General features: G+C 40.1%; 1 protein-coding gene across 1 annotated transcript; it reads right to left on the reverse strand.

Moving 5' to 3' along the window:
* Positions 1 to 15,011: 15,011 nt before the first annotated feature.
* Positions 15,012 to 22,910, reverse strand: GNGT2 (G protein subunit gamma transducin 2). The gene is made up of 2 exons (XM_075177191.1): positions 22,525 to 22,910; positions 15,012 to 15,281 (listed from the first exon to the last, which is right to left on the reverse strand). Exons 1-2 carry the CDS (start codon positions 22,606 to 22,608, stop codon positions 15,156 to 15,158), a joined length of 210 nt encoding a protein of 69 aa, XP_075033292.1. The 5' UTR covers positions 22,609 to 22,910; the 3' UTR covers positions 15,012 to 15,155.
* Positions 22,911 to 23,730: the final 820 nt, after the last annotated feature.

Below are 23,730 nucleotides of genomic sequence, written 5' to 3' on the forward strand. Positions count from 1 at the left end.
AAGAAGTTAGAGACTTAGAGTATCATCTTTTGTTTAAGAAGTCGTTGAAATCTTAAGAAATTGACGCTGATTCAGTGACCACTGAAGGGTCACCCCAGAACTCCCTAAGTCTCTGTTCATCATAAATAATTATAGCCCCCATTAGCAATCAAATAGTATTGCCTAGTTAATAAAGTTATATATTTATATTTCCTCAATATTATAATACAATAATGAAATTTGCCCCCATAAGATTATTATAAATACATTTTGGCCATTAATAAAATAAATAATGAATGCCCTCATAATTTATAAGTCAATTATAAGTCAATGGTGCCTCCTCTTATGTTCTGAATAGCAAGATAACTCAAACAGCATGTTGTTTGGGCAATCTTGCGTCTCACATCCACTTCTTTTGTTTTGGCTGTTTTGGCTGGCGGTTTTCTTGGTGGTTTGTCAAATAGCAACTTAGTTAATCTGGCTGTTTATATTTTGATCATGTTAAAAACCAGGATGGCAATTTGTAAAGTTGTAGTTTTTTAAACTGTAGAGTGAGGCCACTGTAGAGAGGAGAATTCCCTTTACCTACTTCCCTCATGATAGCCTTTTCGGAATCTACCAGCAGCCCAAGGTCACAGACTTTCTACATCCCTATGAGTGTGCAGTACGACTGGGAGACACAGATCTGCTGGCTCCATAACATCTAACACTCACTTGAATTATCTTGTAGCCAGTGCCGATCATCGCCTTTCACTGAACCTACCCCACACCCACAACTACATTGCTGATTGAGCACAGACTATAATCATAGTGACTGTGTGTGTGACTGGAATCTGAGACCCCGCTGCTGCAGAGGTTGGAGCCTGCAGCAAGAATGTGATACTATCCCATGTAATACCACAGAACATTCCGTCTAAGAACCTCACCCTAACATACAATTGTGGGCTCAACCTTCTTGATAAGGGAATAATAAAGACTGCCTCTACTTAAAACATCTGTATGAGACCTGTCATTTCCCTCTATTGGGACACTATCTCATTGCCTGACAATACACTGCCCTCTCTGGCAACTTGCATATACCTGTGTTCCGTAACACACTATTCCCACACGAGATTTTCAATATTCATCCATCTAGAGGCAGAAGCTGTAATTGAAGGCTTGATTTTTATCAACCTGAATCAGGGAACCTATATCATCTGTACACCTGCAAACACAATGTAATTGTCTACATCATGTAGTGTGGTCGCTTGCTACCACATGGCTGCATAAGCAATTAAATAGGGGAATATGACCAGTGACAACATACGCCTTTAAGACCACATACATGTAACTTGGAGACAGATCTCTACTTCATTGGCTCTAATTATCTATGTACATCCCAATGGGCAAACATTGGAAGCCTGCTTCAAAGAGAGTTGACTGAATGTTTTTACATGTTTCTTGACTGAACAGAACATTCCTAGCTTCTGCTCCACTAAGGTCCACTATGGCCAATTTGAGTTTATTCCCACTGTGTGGTCTTTTATATCCTTTCTGATGTAATACTGATGTTATACTGTGTTGCAAACTCTTTGGTCCCAAATCAAGAACATCTTGAAATGTCACTCTGGTCAGGTCCACTACAGGCCAGTAGTGATACAAATAGTTTTGATGGTCATGAGGATTTAACAGTCTCATGGGTACTCTCCCCTTCTCAACTTCAACTAGACCTTGAGCCAGTACAGCTTCAGTTTTTTCTTGGGTTTTACTGGATTTTGACCGCTGGACCAAACTCTGGCCTTACACCATACTACTGTATAATTTCAGTTTGCTTTCAAGGCTACTGTTCTTCGGTCTGTGATCCTGGCTTATCCCAACCTTCCATTGGGATCTATGAACCTTTGATGACCCTGCAGGAGCCAGAGAGTTTGTTGGAGGACCCACTTCTCTTGAGTGCCTCTATTAACTCATTAGAACAATTCTGTAGAATCTTCTTTATGACTATTACCAGAGGTACATCTTCTTTATGGATGATGGTGATGATACATCCTTGCAGGAGCAGTATGGCTTGTCCTATTTGTATATCTGCTCTCCAATAGCCATGATAGGAAATACGGAGTCCATCGCTAGCTAAAAGGAGGAGCTAAGTGGGTGAAGATGGGATCATTTCATTCTCTTCCCAGTGTTGTTTGAATTGGGCCAACTGGATAGTGATGACATATCAATCTGTGTCTATCAAAATGGCATTGGTGGCTCTGTTAATTTGAAATTTCGAAGGTAGAACATTGGCCTACATATCAGGGCCACTGATCTCCTTGACTTGGACCTATTCTTAGTGTGTTTTCTGAGGGTTTGCTTTTGGCCTAGAATTTCAAAGCTTGATCTGAAGACAGGGTCATTCAACATGGCTGCTTCTATTACAACATCTGCAAATAGACCTTCCTTGTTGATCAAACAGGTCAGAAGGGTACATCTCAGTACTTCTGGGAGAATTCCATCAGGTATTGTTATATGGCCTTCGCTCCAATCTCCAACAGGGTCAGTGACCAGCTTCTGTGTACCTGAGCCGCTATTTATTTCAGCATCTCTGGAAATTGGACCTCTTGCAATGGGTCCATATACTTTAATAGCAGACTCTTTAAAATCCAGAAATGGTTTGTCCAAGGTTTGCAATCTAAGCAACCGTAGTTTGGTCTTTACAGATGCTCCATGAGCTTCTTGGTTTAATTTATCAACAATCGTTTTATCCACCTTTCATACTTCAATCCTTCCTGGTTACAGAGGGTGAAATCACAGAGTGACTATCCCTGTTGTTGCTTTCTGGAGTAGAAGTGCATTTTCAGCTTGGATACCTACTTTGTGTCAAAGATGGCTGTTCGTCTTCCCGAGATCTGCTCAATTTACTCTTCACTCTCTGGCAATGAGTTCACTTCTTAACTCCGGACCCAGGTCCATCATTAGGAGGGTACGGGAGGGTACCACTGTATGGGGCCCAGAATGAAGAGGGTGCACACCGTGAACTGACTGTCTGGCACCTAATCACACAATGAGTATCTGAGGCTCAGCAAGCCTCTGAGTGGGGGGCACATATTCCTGCTTAAACCATGCTCCATACGCCCCCTCTCTCAGATACAGAGACATATCAAATGTGGCCCCAGTCTCCGATTCACTGCCCCCTGATGTAAAGTGCCATCCACATGACATCATAAAGTCACCAACGCTGTTGAGAGGATCCGACAGGAGCTGCCTACACCAAGCAGAGGAACTAGGAGAAGATGAATGAAGAAGGAGAGGAAATTGTAAGTAATGTACAGGTAGAGAGAGAGTAAGAGAGAGATAGAGGGAGGGGGGATTAGACTGTATGGCTATTCTGGCTCCTAATCTTTAAATAATATAGAGAATGGGTGTGGGGGTTTTGATATGTCTATTCTAGGGCCCAATCTGTAAAAAATATACAGGGTAGAAGGTTGACATAGCTATTCTGGCTCCTAATCTATAGATAATATAGGGAGGGGGTTGATATGTCTATTCAAGAACTCATTCTTTAAAAAATATAGGAGGGGTTGACATGGCTATTTTGGTTTTAATCTATAAATTATATAGGGGGGAGGGGTGACAAGACTATTCTGGCACATAATATATAAAAGAAAGGAGGAGAGTTTGACATGAAATTTACAGTGCCTAATCTGTAAAAAAAATAAGGGTCTTGTGAGAAATAGCCCATTTCACTAAATGGGAATGATATTAATTTAATGTTGGGGATTGGAAGGGGGTACATGTACCTATTAAAGGGGAATGTTTTAAATGTTAGGGCTGGTGAGGAGAAGGAGGCTTATTTATTAAACATAAATTTAATGTTGGAGGCCTAATTATAAAATGTGGTTGATATTAATTTAATGTTTGCCTAGTGTTTTACCAATTCTCTGTTTTCAATGAGGTGATTAATAACTATCTCTTTTTCCAAAGCTGACTGAAGACATCATTAGTAGTAGCAGGTAGTCAAAGCTACAGAACAGGTAAGAGAGCGCATAATGGGGAACAGGGGAGGGGAGGGAGGGGATCATGTTGGTTTTATCTATACTGAGCCCCACAATTTCTGGTAGTGGCCCTGGCAGGACCCTTTAACTGTCCCATCAAGATGTCTACTTGCTGTTGTCCTGACAATTAATACAGGTGAAACATGGACTGCACCTTTGTTCTGAACTCATGGAAGTCACCAGTTTCGGGCATTGCACAAGGTCCTATTTTGAGATAACTACTATTAAACAGTTCTGTAATGAATCCAATATCAAGCCAATCAATTGGTAATGAAACATTTAGCTATTAATCCCTTTTTTCTCTTTTACTTCCTACTGGCAATATATTCCTTGGGGTTAATGTAGATACATAACTCTTCAATCTCACTTAATCGTAACAGACCGTAGGTTTCAATGGCTTATTACAGTGCCGAGTAGGGGTAAGAAGGTGGACAAGAGTTACAATCCCATATAGACAAGGCACCTATGGAACATGTAAACTAATATAAAACCTTTGTCTTACAGTGTCACATATAAATATCTGTTAATCGTGTAAAAATTCAGTTTTGATAAAACACTTGTACTGCATAATGTATAAAGGTCATATATGGCTATGATTTGTAGCAAACATTAAATCATGTAGCATACATAAACTGTTACTTTATACATAACTCAAGTGAGTAACATTTAATAACACTGAAACTATGAAACATACGTAGACTGTTCTGAGATAACAGTTCAGCCTTTGAAGCACTCTGTCATTTGCAGTCCAATATCCTCTGTTTCCTATATCTCAGAGGATATGCTTGGTAAGTATGTAGAGCTAACTGATTAGCACGTCGGAGCATTTTAAACAGCTCCATTGATATCAAGTCTTTGAACTTCAGTGAGAAATGTAAAATATTGCTAGACAATTGTAATTGTTATAACTTGGGTTGTTATTCTCTCTCGATTGAGAAATTGCTACTTAGGTTTTACAAAGATGGAGATTAGAAGAATTTATTCACCCGCAGGTTTGCACTCCTATCTGAAATATTGTAAATTCAATCTAAGATATTACACCTGAAACAGTTTAGGACTAAGCTCATTATAGATTAATGATAAGGAATATTGTTTAAAAAGCACTTATGTATGTGATAAATACATACAATCTAGAATTGTTTATAAAAGCACATATAATCATATATTTACATATAATCATATATACAGATAATCATATTACATATAGTCATATATACAGATCTAATCATATATACAGATAAAACTTCACACTGCTATATTATCAAGAAACTGTTAATGACCTCCTATGGAAAACAAGGGGGACAATAGGTACCCAATTCTCCTTAAAAATCCTGCTATTTTCTTAAGAACAATGTGTTTTTCGGAAGATATAGTCCTAAACTTTCAAAGATGAAACAGTTGTAAATGTGTCTTTAGAAACAAGCAATTATTTTTACCAGAGTCAGACTTTAGCAAGAACATACTTGCATGACATGTGAGTCCTCCTCCAGATTTTTAAAATGCAAATTTTAAACATATAATGTCAAATCAACAGCGCTGTCTCTGTATCGATTCTATGGAGCCCATATCCACTTAGTCAGGGTCTTAGATTATTAAAAAAAAATCACTGTCAGCATCAATAACCTACAAGTTTTGGAGGTCCAGTAGCGACTTTATCAAAGGTTTCAAGTAAATGAAGTATTTCTAATGGAGTTTTCTATTAGAACGCGTGCTGAGCTTCATTAAGCAGTGTCACCTGCTTAACAGGAAATATCACAGACATGGTGTATTATAAAAATCTCTCTACTTATCCCTCTGTAGGAGCATTGCTTGGTGAAAAATAGCGGCAGTGAGGACAAAACTGATCCCTACAAATGCAGGTTCGAGATGAGCGAAGTTGTGGAAACTTGCAAACATTTGTAATCTATAAATAGAACTGGGCTGATGATGGAGTCAATTAATTTTGCTCAGTGTTACAGTTTGAATTCCGGGCAGAACAATAAGCACAGTGAACTTAAATCCAAATTAGGCCAGATAGCAAAATTCTATGCCCAAATGCTGCATGGGGTGAATATTCTACTGAACAGATTTGAAAATGTGCTCATTTCTCTTGCAACTTGAACCATCCAACACCATGGACACCTTGGCCACCAAGAAACAGCATTCTAACCATGAGAGATAAGTAGTGCCTGGACACAGTGTAACAAACCACTTCTTCTTGGAGTGGATCATAGACTCAGAGAACACCTCTGAGTCTCCCCCAGAGGAATTAAAGAAGACTACTGTAGATGACCTGAGCAGCCTTCTGGCACATAACCCCAGCCTCTGGATGTTTGTAAGAGGAATGAAAGAGATAACAGTGATTCATGGGACATTAGTCATAGTGGGGTCAAAAAATGAGGTCCCCACAAAGCTTCCCAAGGCTAATTAATGCAGGGGACCTTGTTGATATGTCCATGTGAGTCACTTTTTCGGACCAAAAGTGTGCATGTGTCTAATGTGGAGGGGAGAGTGTGTGAGCACCACCACTAGAGGTCAGTTGACCAAATGCAGGAGCAGGAAGAGGAAGAGACTGCAGCATTCACAGGCTTTTTACACCAAATATGGATAAGACACGGACACATCTGTCTGCTGCTGAAAGTAAAGTGGGGACAATGGAGCATGACAGAGCCTACCAGAGGCTCAGATTATAGCCCGGAGAACAGTGGACATGAGAATGCCCCTGACACTTCAGAGGAGAGCGGATCAGACACCAGCGGTGATGTCCCATTGCCTGCCAGTGGAGTAAAGTGCAGATACCCAGAGATGTTTTATATGGACGCTTATTCGTGACCAGCTAGCAGCGGTGTTTTAAACACAGGGGATTGTAGAGACGACACTGTATCTGTCCAAACGCTCTCCTAAAACAGTGATGGCTCTAGAGCATATAACAAAAAGCACTATTGCCTGTACTGTGGCAAGCCCCTTTGAAAAATAGCCCAGCATATGGAGCAAGTTCACCACAATGAGAATGAAGTAGCCTGGACCATGACATTCCCGAAGCACTCGAAAGAAAGGTGCAGGCAATTGCCATATGTTCACAATAGGGGCCACTTTGCACACACCGCTGAGGTGATGAGGACAGGACATGGTATTCTGGTCTCATGCAAACTTCCAGATAAAGAGGTGGATGCCGAAGGCTCCATACACTGCAGCCTACCAAGGCTTGTTTGCAAGAAAATACCTATGGTGACACATGAAGAGATGTAAGCTAAACCGAAGGGGCAACAAGCACACACCTGACAAAAACAGAGTCCAGTCACTGTGCACCTTCGCTCAGTCTGTTCCACCTGACATCAGTGGTGGCTTTTGGAAGTTTTGAGGGACACGACCCAGTCTTACTCGCTGTTAAAAATGACCGATGCATCATGCAGATGGGGCAGCATCTCTTCAACCTGGCCGGTTCAGATGCTAACAGACAAGAATACATCCGTCAAAAGCTTAGAGAAATGGGCAGGCTGCTGTTACAGGGCAGAAGAGCTACCCCGTTGGAGAAGATGGAAGACTTTACAACACCATCGAAATTTCTGCACGTAGTAGACGCTATGAAGCTGGTTGCTGTCTATGACGAGGAGACAGGTACATTTAAGACACCCTCGCTGGCACTCAATGTCAGGCACCGCCTGAAATAGCGCATTATGGAGTGCCGAGCCATGATGGAGGGCTGCACTTAAAAACGCACGCAAGTTCCGGAAGATATACGAGACTAGATGGAACGAGTTTATCTCATCGGCTGCCTTGAAAACTCTTAGGGAGTCTAAGTGTTATATGCTTCAGATCTTACCTTTCACGGAAGATGTAAAAAAGATGCACTTGTACCTTAATGAGAAGCATCAAGCCTACCAAAGTGGTCTATCCATCGAGCCTATGCTAAACCACTGGGCACTGCTTGCAAACAGGTGATCTTGTTCAATCGAAGAAGGGAAAGAGAAGTTTCCAAGATGCTGCTGGCTACCTTCCCCTTGAGAGATACTTCAGATCTCCATGAAGATGTGGCCCTAGCGCTTTCTGAGGTTGAGAGGAAGCTCTGCTGACACCTCACTCGCATTGAAATAATGGGAAAACGAGGGAGAAAAGTCCCTATCCTGGTGACACCGGTCATTGAAGGTGCAATTGAACTTCTAGTAGAGAAGCATGAAGAATATAGAGTGGATAAACGAAATGTCTGCATGTTTGCCAGACTAGCTGCCTTGCCACACTTTAGAGGCTTCAATTGCATACAAGGATGACCAACCCGTCGGCCGGGTGATCATCAGGTCTGATGGAATGATTAACAGGTCCCCATAGGATAGAGCAGCGGGGGGGAGCAGTATCAGTGGAAGAAAGCCTGTTTTCTGTAAAGACAAGAAGGTTAAGATAGTTGGAGATGAAGATGTCATGGATAGAGGGCAGTTTGTTGCAGATGGATCTGGAATTCCAGAGAGCACAGGAGAAAAGGAGAGAGGAAAGTAGGAAGATATGGATGACATTGGCGGGGTTGCTGGTGCTTGTGGGTGGGCTGGATATGGGACAGAGATGAGGGCAGTGGGTGAGGATGGGTATTGGACAGGAGCAAGCAGACATGGTGAAAGACTAAGTAGGGAGAGGAAGTATAGAAGGGGAAAGGGTGGACTAGCAAATGAGTGAGCAAAGGATGCAGGGATACTAGAAAGGGGAATGGGGGGAGAGAAGAAAGACAGCAATGTGTATGTAACAGACAGACTGACTGATGTGCGTGTTACTGACTGACTGACATGTGTAACTGACTGACTGATGTGCGTGAGACTGACTGACATGTATGTAACTGACTGACTAATGTGTGTGTGACTGACTGACGTACATGTAACTAACTAACTGACTGATGTACATGTAACTAACTGACTGACGTGTGTAACTGACTGACTGATGTGTGTGCGACTGACTGATGTGCGTGAGACTGACTGACTGACGTGTATGTGACTGACTGACTGATATGAATGAGACATATAATTCTTTTAAATCACTTACACTTTACAGATTTTATCAATTTTGCTGGTTATTTTACTTATTTTGGTTTGGACTATTATAAAAAAATTTAATCAGGTGCTTAAAGGTATAATTGTACAAAATTACTTTATCTGATCTGTATGGCCTACACTATAGTGGAAGCTCCATTTAAATTAGGGGTGGGGGTTAAACATGGAACACAGGCAATTCTTAGGGCCAAAGTATACAAGTGGTTGGTCATTCTTTGTTTTCTTTCCCTGCCCCATTGGAGCTTACAATCTAAATCCCCTAACTTACACACACACTGACCAAGAGAGACTAAGGGCAATTTAGTATCAGCCAATTAACCTACCAGTATGATTTTTGAAGTGTAGGAGGAAACCGTAGCCCCCGGAGGAAACCCATGCAAACACGGAGAGAACATACAAACTCCACACAGATAAGGCCATGGTCGGGAATCGAACTCATGACCCCAGTGCCGTGAGGCAGAATTTCTAACCACTAAGCCACCGTAAATACCTATTTTCATTAAATATGCAGCTGTTAATGTTCAGTGAGATTGAAAATGCAAGTTACCCTGCCTTACCAACACATAACATGTCAGTGTTACATACCAGGAAGATCCAATATGTAAATATGAATGTTCTTCAAGATATAATATGCCACTGATAATGCACAATAAGATATAACAAGCCAGTTATAGTGCATCAGGATGTAAAATGCAACGGATAATGCTCACCCAGATGAAATATAAGAATAATAATGTCTGCAAGACAGTATATGCCATCATCAATATTCAACAAGATCATATCACTGATACTGGCTATCAAGATAAAATATCCCCTTAACAATGCCCAGCAGGATCTTGAAGCTCATTAGCAGAAATCCCACCAGCACTGAAACCTTCACTGCTGCGGCCTCTCTTCCTCCTCTAGTTTCTCCCAAGTCAGCATATTGTAAAGCATCCACAGCCAGCAGGCCTAATGTAATGCCATATAACCTGATGTGTGCGACTTAGGGCCACTCAGCTTTTCTGCAATCAGTTTTCACCCCTATTCAGCCATGAAAATCAATTTTTAGACATTGAAAACCCTCCACACCTTTGCCGACTTAAACCTGGGACTCCCAGGACTTTATAGTAAATATGCACATGATTCTTTACATTTAATACTGTGGTCTCAATACCTTTTCTTTTTTTATAGCAGTGATTAAAAATGATGTTTCACCTATTATATAGGCCATGCACATGCTTACAGCTCAAAAGGATGAGCAAAACTAAATCAGACATAACGTATCCATGGGGAAGTACTGTACATGTCCACAAAGTCTAGTAACTCTCTGATCTAGGGTTTTAAAAATTAATGTAAGCGAATGGACATACACATGCTTGCTGACAGACGGGAACATTGAGTCACGTCAATTTCAACATTGCCTGTAGAGTTCACAATTGTTAAGGATCGTTAAAATCTAAAAGTGTTCTATAAAAACACCTGTAAAATCCCAATGTAAAGTACATAGTACACTATGTTGCAGAGCAGCTTTGAGACGTGTTAATGAACTGGTCTCAAATCTCCCCTGAAATTATGTCAAATAACTTTTGAAGCAACCAACGCGTTTGTACATAGCCTTATAATTAACCAGCTTCTCACAAGAATGTGAACACTTCCAAGTTATCTGCATTAAAACATGCAAATAGTTTGCTAGTGCACAGTTGTTTAGGTCAGCCACACAAGTGGGAAGCCAGCCCCACTTATTTTACTAAATGTAAATACGCTGAAATATAGGGTTTGAGTCATTAAGGAGAGCAAAGCATAAAAAAAGAAGTAACTTGGGCAAAACCATGTTGCATTGGAGGGTGGAGGTAAATTTAAAACGTGGGGTCAGATTTATAGTCTGGGTAGGGTATGTCCTAGATCAGTGATGGCTAACCTGTGACACTCCAGATGTTGTGAAACTACAAGCCCCAGCATGCTTTGCCAGTAGATAACTAGCTGATAACTGGCAGAGCATGCAGGGACTTGCAGTTTCACAACACCTGGAGTGTCACAGCTTAGCCATCACTGTCCTAGATCAACTTTAAAGTCCAGTGTAAAAATAAGGCTAGCAAGTATTTGTGTGCAAAATAATAAACTCCTTTGCACTCCTTGCATTGTAACATGGTTTGTCCAGGAGAACATTTACTCCTTTTTTTGCCTTACATTCCATAATGACTCAGGCCCATAAAGTTATCAGAACAGACTGGTTTGTGTCCCCGTTTTAAGATTATACTTTTCATTTGTAAAAGGTATATTTACTCTTATATGGATGCTGTTACAAAATATTCTTTCATTGTCTTTAGGTCACTTTGTCCTACATTACGCTGACCATCTGCTATGATTAACATAAATCTTGAAGTCTGTGGCAGGCCAGCTAAGAAGCCCATATGAGATTACTCAGGGCTTGTAGTTTAATATCTGGGTATCAGGACTTAGCCTGAGAAGTCCGTCTTAGCTGAGTGATTAGCAAGAGTGACCCTGGCTACGAAAAAGAAAGATCATGTAATCTCTGACATATTATATGGCATGTTGAATTGTGGTAAAACAGCAGAAGCTATTTACATACTTTGAAATGTTTATAGAAAATATGTGTTATCCCCATAGCACCCAGTATGATTAGCTGTGCAATGGAAGTATTGCACTGTTTTATTAAATAAATTAAAAAAATCTATTTTCTGGGTGTGGGGTTGATGAATTATTGGAAGGTTGTGTAGTCTGGTTGTTTCTCCAACCTTCTTTTAATTATACCTGGGCAGGCAATATGTATCACCTGTCATCATATCGTAAACATTGGAGGTAATGTGATACAAACTTTCTGTGGATGAGGACATTGAGGCTGTCATTGATGGAGGCTATCAAGTTTGTTCAGTCCATTCATGCTATCCCATGTTCCTCTTTCTGTGCCAATGGAAAACACCCATCTAAGATGCTGTAGGCGGGAGTTACAAGATACCTAACTTGTTTCAGTTGGGAGCTGCATGTGGTTAGATGATCTCGTGAATATTGGTGAAGTTTTTTAAATAGTGGTGTGCTGAACAGAGAAAACAGTAAATATTTTGCTGGTGTGTGGGTGAGTGCATCAAGATTTATTCAATTCATGCAGTTTGTCACTTGAGATTTCAAACACACATGGTGAGAATAGAGGGACCAAGAACTGCCACTTATTTCCCACTTTAGCAGTTGCAATCGGTTTTCATCTGCTTTGCATTCTGCTTGCTACTCAGATCGGCTATGCAGTTCAAGTGTGTCTCCTTCTAACTGCTGATTGTCCTGCACTCATTGCCAGTGATAGTGTTAAATGCTAGCATCCTGGTTCCTGTATCTATATCTAGTGTGATTTTGACCTTCCATCAAGCAGTTCCTGGCTCTGTATTCAGCAGTCTCCTGGTTCTTGATACCTGACTGTACAACCTATTGTCACCTGGTTCCTGATACATGGATTTGAAACTTACATTGTGCTGTTTCTTGTTATCTCGCTTTGCTTCTGCATGCAATCATATAACACAGAGTGCTGTAATTATCATTGTTCACTTTGCTAGGCATTCATAGTAAATACTATGTATATTTCTGTATTGCTACAAAAACTGTTATATACCAGAATTGCTACAAAGACAGTGTTATATATCTGCATTTTCATAAAGGCCGTGTATATTTCTGATTGTTACCGAATCTGTTATATATGTGCATTACCACAATGATTGTGGTATATTCATGCATTGTCTTTTAGCTGTGACTCATCCCTGCACTACCTTCGAGTCTGTGTTTACACCTGATTTCTCTTGATTACTGCAATATCCAGTGTGCTTATATTCAGACATACATTATATGCATGGAACTACAATAAACCCCATTATGCTCGTCCTACAACATCACCTTTTATTCATTTGAATTCCTAATCCAATCAACCCAGCAAAATAATTCTGCAGTACACTTCTGCTTTGACTTCTGAGACGGGGCTGCTGCAATCTGATTCACAGACACATTGCAGTCCTCTGATCTGGCTTTAAAATCTAACCATTTGGCATCAAGCCTGAGATAGGTCTGCCTGGAAGACTAATCCGCTCATTGTCCACTTACACTTATGAATGAAAGCGAGTTTAGTTTGATTGGGTCTCCATCCAACCAGAGGCCTCCAGCCTCAACACACTTTCATTACTAAAAGAAAACTCTAATTGCAAAATAAGCTAATCTCAAGTCACACAATGCCCCTGTACCTGCAGAGTTAAAATAAATATAGTTAGATGGATTAAAAAGCCTCCAGTATGATTATTAGAATGGTTAGACCAGTTATGATCTACTTTTGAGTCTATAGTAACCACTACTTATCCCTGTTGTTGAAACTATTAATGTTATCACCACATCTTAATAATATGCTATTATGATTTCTTTTTGATATGTTTAATTTCTTACCTCATATTAATAAAAACCAATCACTGTATTTTATCAATGTTCCACAATGTAAACTTTGCGCCCCCTGTATTAAGACATATATGGAGGAAAGAACAATCCACCTCTTTTCTCTATACTTTCCTTCAGACTTCACAGAGTCATAGGGTGTAGAGGAGGAGGCAGAGTGTGGGCATTCACGTATAATAATGATTCTAATGACTAACATGAGGCCTGTTGTTCCACTCCTTCCCATCCTCAATGTGCTACAATCCACTGCAGAGGTTAGTTCTCTGTTTTTCAGCAGAGCTGCACTATATGTAATACGTAAATTCTACAAAAATGGGGAGAAAACATGTCTACTAATGCCAGATTGCTAATGAGAAAATAATGTATGTATGTAAACATGACTTTGATGTACTACACTTAATTTTAAAATGCACATATTGGGCCTGAGTCATTAAGGGAAGGAATACTGAGCGCATTGTGCGTTTGCTTTAAACCGCATGTAAATCGGCTCAGTATACTCCCGGAGTCAGCAAAGGAACGAATCTTAAGATACTTGCGGTGTTGACTTTGGGTGTAGGTCCACTCTGCTGTACTAGACCAGACACTGCAGGATAAGTACAATACCTATGGGGAATATAAAAACTCAAAAGAATGCAGAGAAAAAAAATATTAAGCAATATATGTTATCTGTCAATAATATTTATGCTTATACATTGAAATAAAAAAAACAAAACATTTATTAGACTGTCCTTAATGTCTATTGTGCATAAAATACAATTTTTACAGTTGCTGATTGTAAACATATGTTCTCACATACATACTAAGCCATCAGCACTAGTATTAAGAACTTAAACTAGCCCCCCAGTTGGAGTAAGAGATATGGCAGAAAACCAGCATACTTCTGTGTGCAGGGCCGCCATCAGGGGGGTACAGGGGGTACTGTTGTACCGTGCCCGGGCTCACCAGGGGGCCCGATACAACAGTGCAACACATACTTACCTGGGGGCCCGCTGTCTTGCAGTCCGCTCTCCACTACTCTGTTTTCAGCCTGGCTGTCACCGTGACAGCCAGGCACCAGGATGCGATTGCAGGGGTGGAGGAATCATTCCCCCTGCGATCATGTGCTCTGGCTGTCACAGCCAGAGCACATGATCACAGTACGGGCCCCCATGATTTCTGAAGGCGGCCCTGTCTGTGTGTGTCTAAGTTTGACTTGGATGTGGCTGCACGGGAACACCATTACTATATATAGCCTATGTGAATCTGTCCATTCCCATCACCGTTCAATTCCCTAAATTGTAGGCGGTTGTAAATGTCTTTTCGCTCGGAGGTGACTTGGACGTGGCTGCATTCTATTGCATACCGTCTGGTTCTGAGCATGCAATGTGTATGTTGTGCTGACGACAAGTGCGCATTTGTGGGATACACTCCTTAATGACTCAGGCCCCCTGTGTTCTTTTTTTGGGGGGTGAACTGTGTTTGATTGATATTTATGCTGGATATCCCATAATCTGTTTATACAAGCCAACCTATCAGAAAGTTTTATTTTTTCAAACTGTTACATTGGACACATTTTATGGAATGTATAGTTAATGATAAAATGTTTAATCATGAAAACACAATTTATTGTACTTACTAGAATTCTAATAACACAGATAGAGTGTACACACATTTTAAAATTGCTACAGAGAAGAAAATAAGTTATCGCTCATTGTAGGGCTCCATAGAATGGAGTATAACATGTGTGTCAGGACAAAGAACAGCCACCCTTCTCTTTAAATGGGTTTTTATCTTCTGGTACGCCTTTAAGCAAGGGATCGTCTGTCGCTAAAGATTCAACAAAGGTCTTCATTTCTTGGGCAGATTTAGAAACCTAGAAGGAAATATAGATGAGTATATAACAAAAATATCACTGTCAAATAAATAAATAATAAATATCACTGTCAAATAAATAAATACTGAGAGAAATAGACGTCAATGTTATTGTGCAAGTGTCCAGCCAGTGTCGTATAAATATTATTTGTGCCTCATAATAATCATCAGTAATATCACTGATTCCTAGTGAGGTGATCGGCTGCATTCTCATGAATATTGGTTACACCCATTAAATTACAATCTGCCCTATGTGATGACAGGTGCATCTTATAGTGGCCTTACTATTGTTAAATAACATATTCTTATTCAAGAATACATTACAAACTATGTATATAATTAAAGTTGCCATTTGTTCCACAAATACCCATTTTTATGGTTCTCTACAGTCTTCTCCATCTATTTGTCTTTGTGCTTAAAAGACAAGAAGGATTTAGCAGGCATTGAAGTAGCCTTCAAGGTGTAGTCTTGTAAAACCCAGATTTGGCCTCTTTTTAAAGGGATTGTACACATCATCATCACCATTTATTTATATAGCGGAACTAATTCCGCAGCGCTGTACAGAGAGCTCACTCACATCAGTCCCTGCCCCATTGGGGCTTACAGTCTAAATTCCTTAACACACATACAAACACAGACAGACACACAGACTAGGGTTAATTTGTTAGCAGCCACTTAACTAACCAGTATGTTTTTGGAGTGTGGGAGGAAACCGAAGCACCCGGACAAACACAAGGAGAACATACAAACTCCTCACAGATAAGGCCATGGTTGGGAATTGAACTCATGACCCCAGTGCTGTAAGGCAGAAGTGCTAACCACTAGGCCATTGTGCTGCCCACATAAACAGAGCCAGCATTAAAAGCTGGGCCCTAGTTTTTCACCGTAATTTCACCATAATTAAGTGGTTTCAATATGAGGGAGCAATCAGTATTTTAGAAGATGCATTTGATTGTTTGAAAGCAGTTAATCTGAGCAGCAATTGAACCCTTAAAGAGGCAAATTCAGACTATTGACAGAAAGCCAGTGGTGCCTGGTGTTACTCTTGGTGGTTTAGTGGAGGGCAGGCTAGTACTGACTTCCAGGGTAAGAGGAGCTAACCCCCTCTTGTGCTTTCAGTGGCCACTGTTATGAAAAAGATGTTGAGGTTTGGGGAGGTCCTTCGGAGAGATTGATTCTGGAAAAAGTGTCAAGATGGTCAAAGGGAAAAACTGTTCCGGGGCAAAAGGGAATTCTGTATATTGGCCTATGGATCAAAGGCGTACATACAGCAAAGGGGTTTGCTGTATGGTGGGTGTGTCAGAATGGACCTCCTATGCCACACTGTCTGTTGTTGCTGGGGACCGGCTGTGCTTGCCTTGCCACCATCCATTTTCTTCAAAATTGCGCCCCTTGAACTGTAGTATTGAGCCCCTCTAACTGCTCAAGTGTCCTAATAAGGACACTTACATGCCAGTCTGTGGTGCTAGCGATCTTTCCAGAAGTTACAGATAGTATGATAATACATTACATGGTCAAACAGTCCGCTTTTTATACAGATTTACACAGCTACCCTGACAGGAGGCAGGAGATAATCCAGCCTCCTGCCCCTCTAACCAATCCAGTTGATTCATGCAGCCTGCACATAAAGCAGCCTGGAGGGGTTTAACACCTTTATACATTGCTGCTATCAGCATCACAACATCTGAGGTATTATATTGAATGTTTACCATAAGGATATAACATTTTCTCTGTAATCTTGTTTTTAACGCAATTTAACTTGCAAAATTCACATTAATCAAACGTGTTGGTCACTCAGCAATGAAAGGTCCTATTAACATGAGATTACCTGTTTTCAGCAAGTTTCAAAAACACATCACCTCCACATATATGCTTACTTGGGATTTCCTGTAGAAAATTTACAAAACCTCAACATGACATACTGTCTGAGAAATCAATACCTCAAAAATCAGTACATATCTAATACACAGTATCAAAAATCAGTACATTTGCAATGATATAAATTGGCGCACTACACTAATAAATTAAATATATTTTTACAATAAATCATTTATAAGTGATCCAGCCACAGTGGGAAATAGGCTATGGTTTATAATAGCATGGGTACTGGTATATATACTGGGCAAGATAAGAATGTGGTGTATACACAGTATGTGTCATTGTTTTTGCCTTCCAAATATGCTAGCCCCACTTCAAGATTAAAAATGTCTTCAGGTTCGGCTTTAGGAAGCGAAAAGGAAAAGGCCGGGATAAAAGCTCCATTCTAATTTTAACAGAGAGTCAGCTAGACACATTTTTAGCGAATACTTTAGATATTTTAATGTCTCTTTGTGCCTGATTGGCATGTCCACTTTAGCTATAGGTTTATGAAGCACATTTGCTATTCACATTGGTAATACTGTGCATACCTGTACAGTGTTTGCTTGACATTGTACAAAGGAGTAAATGACAGCGCTTGAATACTAGTATCCTTTCTGCTAGAAAAATGTGGTGTACACAAGAGCTCAGTCACTGATGGGGTGACACATTGAAGTGGAGGGGAAATGATCACCCCTTGTGACCCAAACAATTCATCTCTGAAGACACTGAATCTAACTTACCATCCTGAGTAAACACCTTATGTTTCACTCCTGAAAGTTGTCACTCCAGTCTTTCTACACCCACATCTACAAGTACATTAAAGAATGGTGAAAACTCCTCAGGTGTTAATGATCTGTCAATATTTAAGCCGTACTTGCCAACTTTTCCGGACTCCCGAATTCCGGATGGTCTCCTGACTCCAGGGAAAGTAAGACATTCTTCCACACTTCCTAGTGAAGTGGGCAGGATTAGAGACGCAATGACACAATTCTCAGGGAGTTGCGTCATTTTGGCCAAAAATGACATGTTCACCAAGCCCCGTCCCCTCCACCCACACACACACCCCCCCTCCCCCCCTTGGCAAGTATTATTTAAGCCATTTAAGCTGGAATAAGAGAGTGTTTAATAGATCTTTTGCAGTAATGAGGCGCTGGAAAACATGAAAAGTAAGTCCAAATATAATTAGGAATGGAATAGAAGCAGATATGCAGGCTGAGTTCTTATACTATATGTTTTCCCTAATTCCGTCCCTCTAAATGCTCTTCTTTGCTGAGAAGAGTGTCATTTCCTATTCCTCGTGGCTGGTTTATCTGAACTCTCTCAAGGATGGCTAGTTATGGCAGAGGTCAACTTTTTAAAAGAAACACTTTTGAATAAACTTTATTTAAAATTGTGCTGTGTAAAAAAATGAAGAAAAAAAAAGCATTTTGATATAGGTTAATTTTTACTGCATTAGAACATATCTTGATGTACTATCTCCTTTATGAAAATATTCATTATTTTAAAAATCATATTTTAAGGGGGGTATTCAATTGTTGCTTTTAACGCGCTAAAACAAAAAAAAACGAGCGCTCGAAAAATATTACAGTTTATACGGTAATATGCGCGTAAATACCGTTAATACGGTAGTTTACTCGCTGAATTTCATCTCCCAGCTCCCAATTTAGCGAGTAATTACCGTATTAACGCTAATATTTTTAGAGTGCTCGTTTTTTTTTGTTTTAGCGCGTTAAAAGCAACAATTGAATACCCCCCTAACTGCAAGGATTCTTATTTTGCCATTCATAAGAAGAGCTTTACAACAAAATAAAGAATTAATTATCTTTTTTACACAGCACAATTTTAAACAAATTATATTGTGTGAAACAGCTGACTATCCATTCTTGAGAAAGCCCATTGAAGGATGAAAAGCGTTGGAGAAAAAACAATCCCATTGAAGGACGAAACACGTTGGAGATAACATTCTGAAATTAATTCTTGTAATCCACTGTACCTGTGCGGTTCAGCTGTTTTCCCGCTAACATTGCAGAATGGAGTTCAGTTAAACCAGCGGTGAGGAAAAGGAACTAGGGGGTATATTTACTAAACTGCGGGTTTGAAAAAGTGGAGATGTTGCCAATGGTAACCATTCAGATTCCAGCTGTCATTTTGTAGAATGTACTAATAATGATTGCTAGAATGTGATTGGTTGCTATAGGCAACATCTCCACTTTTTCAAACCCATAGCTTAGTAAATATACCCCTAGGACTCTAGAAAGACCATTAGGAGGGATGGATTTAGGGAAAGGATGGTAGGAACACAGAGAGCACAGCTGCTAATATATCATTCTTGATTATATTTGGACTTGCTTCCAGTGCATCATGTCAACTATTAAAAACTCTTCTGTTTCAGCTTTGGCAACTTATTTGATTTTTACAGTTGGTATTATATAGTATGTCGCATAAACTAACTATTGACACACTCATTAACACTTCAGGAATTTTCATCATGCTTTAAAATACTTGTATTCTCATTGCTCTCAATTTATAGCACATACTCATTAACACTTAAGGAATTTTAATTGTTAATTATCTGTGTGTAATAAAAATAGCAGTCATGTGATACCACCCTTAGAACATTTGCACCAAAGTATCACTGTCATGCCAACTTTTCCCTTTGGTGAATGTGCTTTATGAATAACCCAGTTTCTGCAGAAGAAGATGAGACACAAACGTGACAATGTGCTGAGACACACAGGCATTTAGAATTATGCAATTTTCCAATTCAAAATCAGTTCTGTCCTTCATCATCATCATCATCAGTTATTTATTTAGTGCCACTGAATCTGCAGCGCTGTACAGAGAACTCGCTCACATTAGTTTCTGCCCCATTGGAGCTTGCAGTCTAAATTCACTAACACACACACAGACAGAGAGAGAGAGAGAGAGAGACTAGGGGCAATTTTGATAGCAGCCAATTAACCTACCAGTATGTTTTTGGAGTGTGGGAGGAAACCGGAGCACCCGGAGGAAACCCACGCAAACACGGGGAGAACTTACAAACTCCACACAGATAAGGCCATAGTCAGAAATTGAACTCATGACCCCAGCGCTGTGATGCAGAAGTGCTAATCACTAAGCCACCGTGCTGCCCTTAAGCTATGGAGTCACTATTTTTAATGGAATATTTCACTAGGGAGATGTTTAGAAAGCCAGGGTTTTCAAGTTTAAAAAACTGAAATGTTCTTAAATGCCCATGTTTCACTGCCCTGTCTACACAGGTTCTTGCGTCTCACTGCAACTAGACAAGATGCAAACTTTACAGTATGGCTAATTGACAAACTGCAAAAAATGTAGACCCGTCCTGCTTCTTTATTTGTAACATTGCGAGTAATTGTCCAACTCCCACATTTCATGGCGCAAGTCTACTTTCTGGTCTTTGGTAACAACTCTATAAAAACAGTTGCAGATTGGTGGATACTCTGGAAAATGTGCATTGTGTAAACCGTAAACTTAACATCAGAGTGTACTATCCCTTTCATCATTTTAAACTTTCTTTAAATGATTTAATTTTTCTCCTGCTTGGTTTAGCCTCATTTATGTCTTAAATTAATGGTGATAATGATGGGACATCATTAATACAATGGTCGAAGGGCACATAGAAATTTGACTTTCCACCAAAGTGCTGGTGGAATATGCTAAATATATCTTGCTGAAAGCAAAGGGAAAATATAAAGTCTCCAGCACATCTGTCCTGTCTTCTACCCTTTGGTTCAATTCATACTTAGGTGCAATAGACAGGTGAAGATACATTCACCTGAGATAATAACTAACCTGTGCTCCCTGGAGAGATACACAAAACATGCAACGTTGGTACCAGGCCCGGCGCTCCCAATAGGCAAGGTTAGGCAATTGCCTAGGGCGCCGGGCTCTGCAGGGCGCCTCGAAATTAAAAAAAAAATGACTATGATCATTTAAAATGGAAATCCACGGAGCGGAGAGGAGGGAAGGGGCTATGAATCTTACCTGCATGAAGCTGCTCCTCTCTGCTCTGTCTCCTCCCCTCCACTCACTGACAGTGACAGGCCGTGATGATGTCATCATCACGGCCCGACAGTGTCTGTGAGGGGAGGGGAGAAGACAGAGCAGAGAGGAGCAGCTTCATGCAGGTAAGTTAAAGAAAGACATGGGGAGCTGAGGGGAGGGAAGCGCAGCGCCAATTTTGACAGGGGGGCGCCGATTTTTAAAGGGATTTTCACACTGTGCCTAGGGCACCAAGGGCCCTAGCACCGGCGCTGGTTGGTACAGGTTTGTGCATCACTAAGAGGGCAAAAACACTGCAGAATTGGAACGACATTGTTCTATAGCTGAACGACATTTTTAAACAGGATGACCAATCAGATCAAACGATTATCTGTGCTTTGGAACGATGATCGTTCATCTTTCCAGGGTACACACTACTGTGATATCGGGCCAATCGGTCCTTTAACGTCTGATTGGCCGATAATTGAAAACTGTGTATTGTGTACCCAGCCTAAGGAATATTGAATATTAAGCAGAAAGCACTGGAACTGGTTTGTCACTTTGTGAGTGGGAGTGGACACTTGAACTTGATAGCTACAAATCAAAACACATTTCTATTAGACTATTCAGTGTACAACAAGGCTGCACCGCTCCATGGGAGATTGACAGTAACAGGACACATTTGTTATTGGTTTCATTATAGCCAGGCAAATCTTCATTACAATACTCTGTGCTTTACAGGTAGCAATGCCTGGAAGACATCCAGTTTAGGGACCGGGCTATTTTATACACCTGTATAGAAACTACAGTATATCAGTCAAAATACAAAAAGACTAGTGTTCAATTATACTCATAAAACCTGGCCTGTTATTAGTACATTGGCACTAAACAATTTTGTCTAGTGTACATACTTATTGTGGAAAAAGAACTTTTGTAGCAGATACATTTTGTTAGTATTGCTTATAGCATGTTCCCTATTTACACTCTGAATACATGTATAGTCCCCCTACCAAACATATGAAATATATACATTAGCAACAGTCTTCCTATCACAATCGCCGTCTCAGTGTGGCAATGGCCACGGATCAGTAGTGGTAATGCTTTATTAGTACAATAATGACTTCTTTCCTTTTTGTTTTGTTTTAATACTGTTTTTTATCTATTTTATCTTTCTTAAAGTTTAGTTTAGGCTTCCATCTCTCCTGCAAATGTGGGGGCCGGCGAGCCACTCAGGCATGCTCAAAAGGACCCATCACTGGCTTGCGTTGACATGGGACGTCAAAATGACTTCAAGAAAAATGTTTCAGGCTAAGTGACCTGGTTAACAAAACCCTGATCAGAGCAATGGGACAGATAAATGTTAATAAATTAAAATACATTACCAATATCCTTTCTGTCTTAATCTCTTTCCTTAACTGCTCCACCTCCATCTTCAGAAGGTCTTTCTCCGTCATGTCCTGAGCCATTCCAGGGTTCTATATATACCACAAGGAAAAGGAGCCTCAGATATGTCACAGTTGAATGGTGATGTTGACAAAAGATCTCTGGACTTCAGTACTCTAATAGATATTTATAAAACACATCAGACAGTCAGTCTTTATAGCTGTATGGTATTCTTCTGGAGAAGATGGTTCATGCAAAGAAAACTCAGGGATTCTGATGAGAAGACGATATCATAGATGTTGCTGTTCAACTGAATCTGGATGTGTAAAAGACCAAGGAACGCTGTTTATGGCCCTTCTCTATCTCCTCTCATGTCTGATTCCGCCTTTTAGAAGACCACAGATGGAAGGAAGATCCCCCTTTAATCCTAATCTGATAAAGAGCTTAGTGTCTAACCTGTTTATAGCTCTGTGAGGATGTACAGTATATACATGTGTGCTAGGGAAAAACAAATACTCTAGCACAAAGAAAAGTGTTTAATACACATATCGCACATTTAGGCCGCTTGTTGCCAGTCTGCATGACAAGCAAATGAAAATTATATAAAAGTATTTGTATTTTTTCACTTTAAATAATTGGCATGTCTACTTTTTAAAGAGACCACATTGAAACTTGCTAAGATGGTTATATTTGTATCTTTACCTTTAGCAACTACCATAATTGAGAACTGCATTGAAAACAAATAACTGCTTGTAATGTTTTCTATAGCAAGACCACTGATTTGTATGAACACTAAGTTGAGTTCAGTTCTATTGTGGTGGTCGAGTACTGATGGGAAATCCTTCCCTTACCTTGTCTCCCAGATACGAGTCAGGTTCTTTTCTCTTTTGGATATCCGGTGGTCAGGAGATAAATACTTCAATGAAAGGGACAAAGATTGGTCAAACAACTTGATTTTATTGAGAATTCGGTAAGGATAGTTTTGGTAAGCCACCGCGCCACTGACCCCTTCAGCTCAATAGTAATGACAAAATAATGCGTCTGATCAGCATAGAGCACAATAGCATTTAACATATAACATACACCTGGTGAGTATAAGGCAGAATAACGATAACATCTTCAATACACATTGTCTAATAAGGCACACTGGTAATCACAGTTACTACTTTCACGTTAACAATATCTGACTGGTGACGATGCAATAA

The sequence above is a fragment of the Mixophyes fleayi genome, chromosome 6 (assembly GCF_038048845.1).
Source record: "Mixophyes fleayi isolate aMixFle1 chromosome 6, aMixFle1.hap1, whole genome shotgun sequence".
NCBI classification, from domain to species: Eukaryota; Metazoa; Chordata; class Amphibia; order Anura; family Limnodynastidae; genus Mixophyes; species Mixophyes fleayi.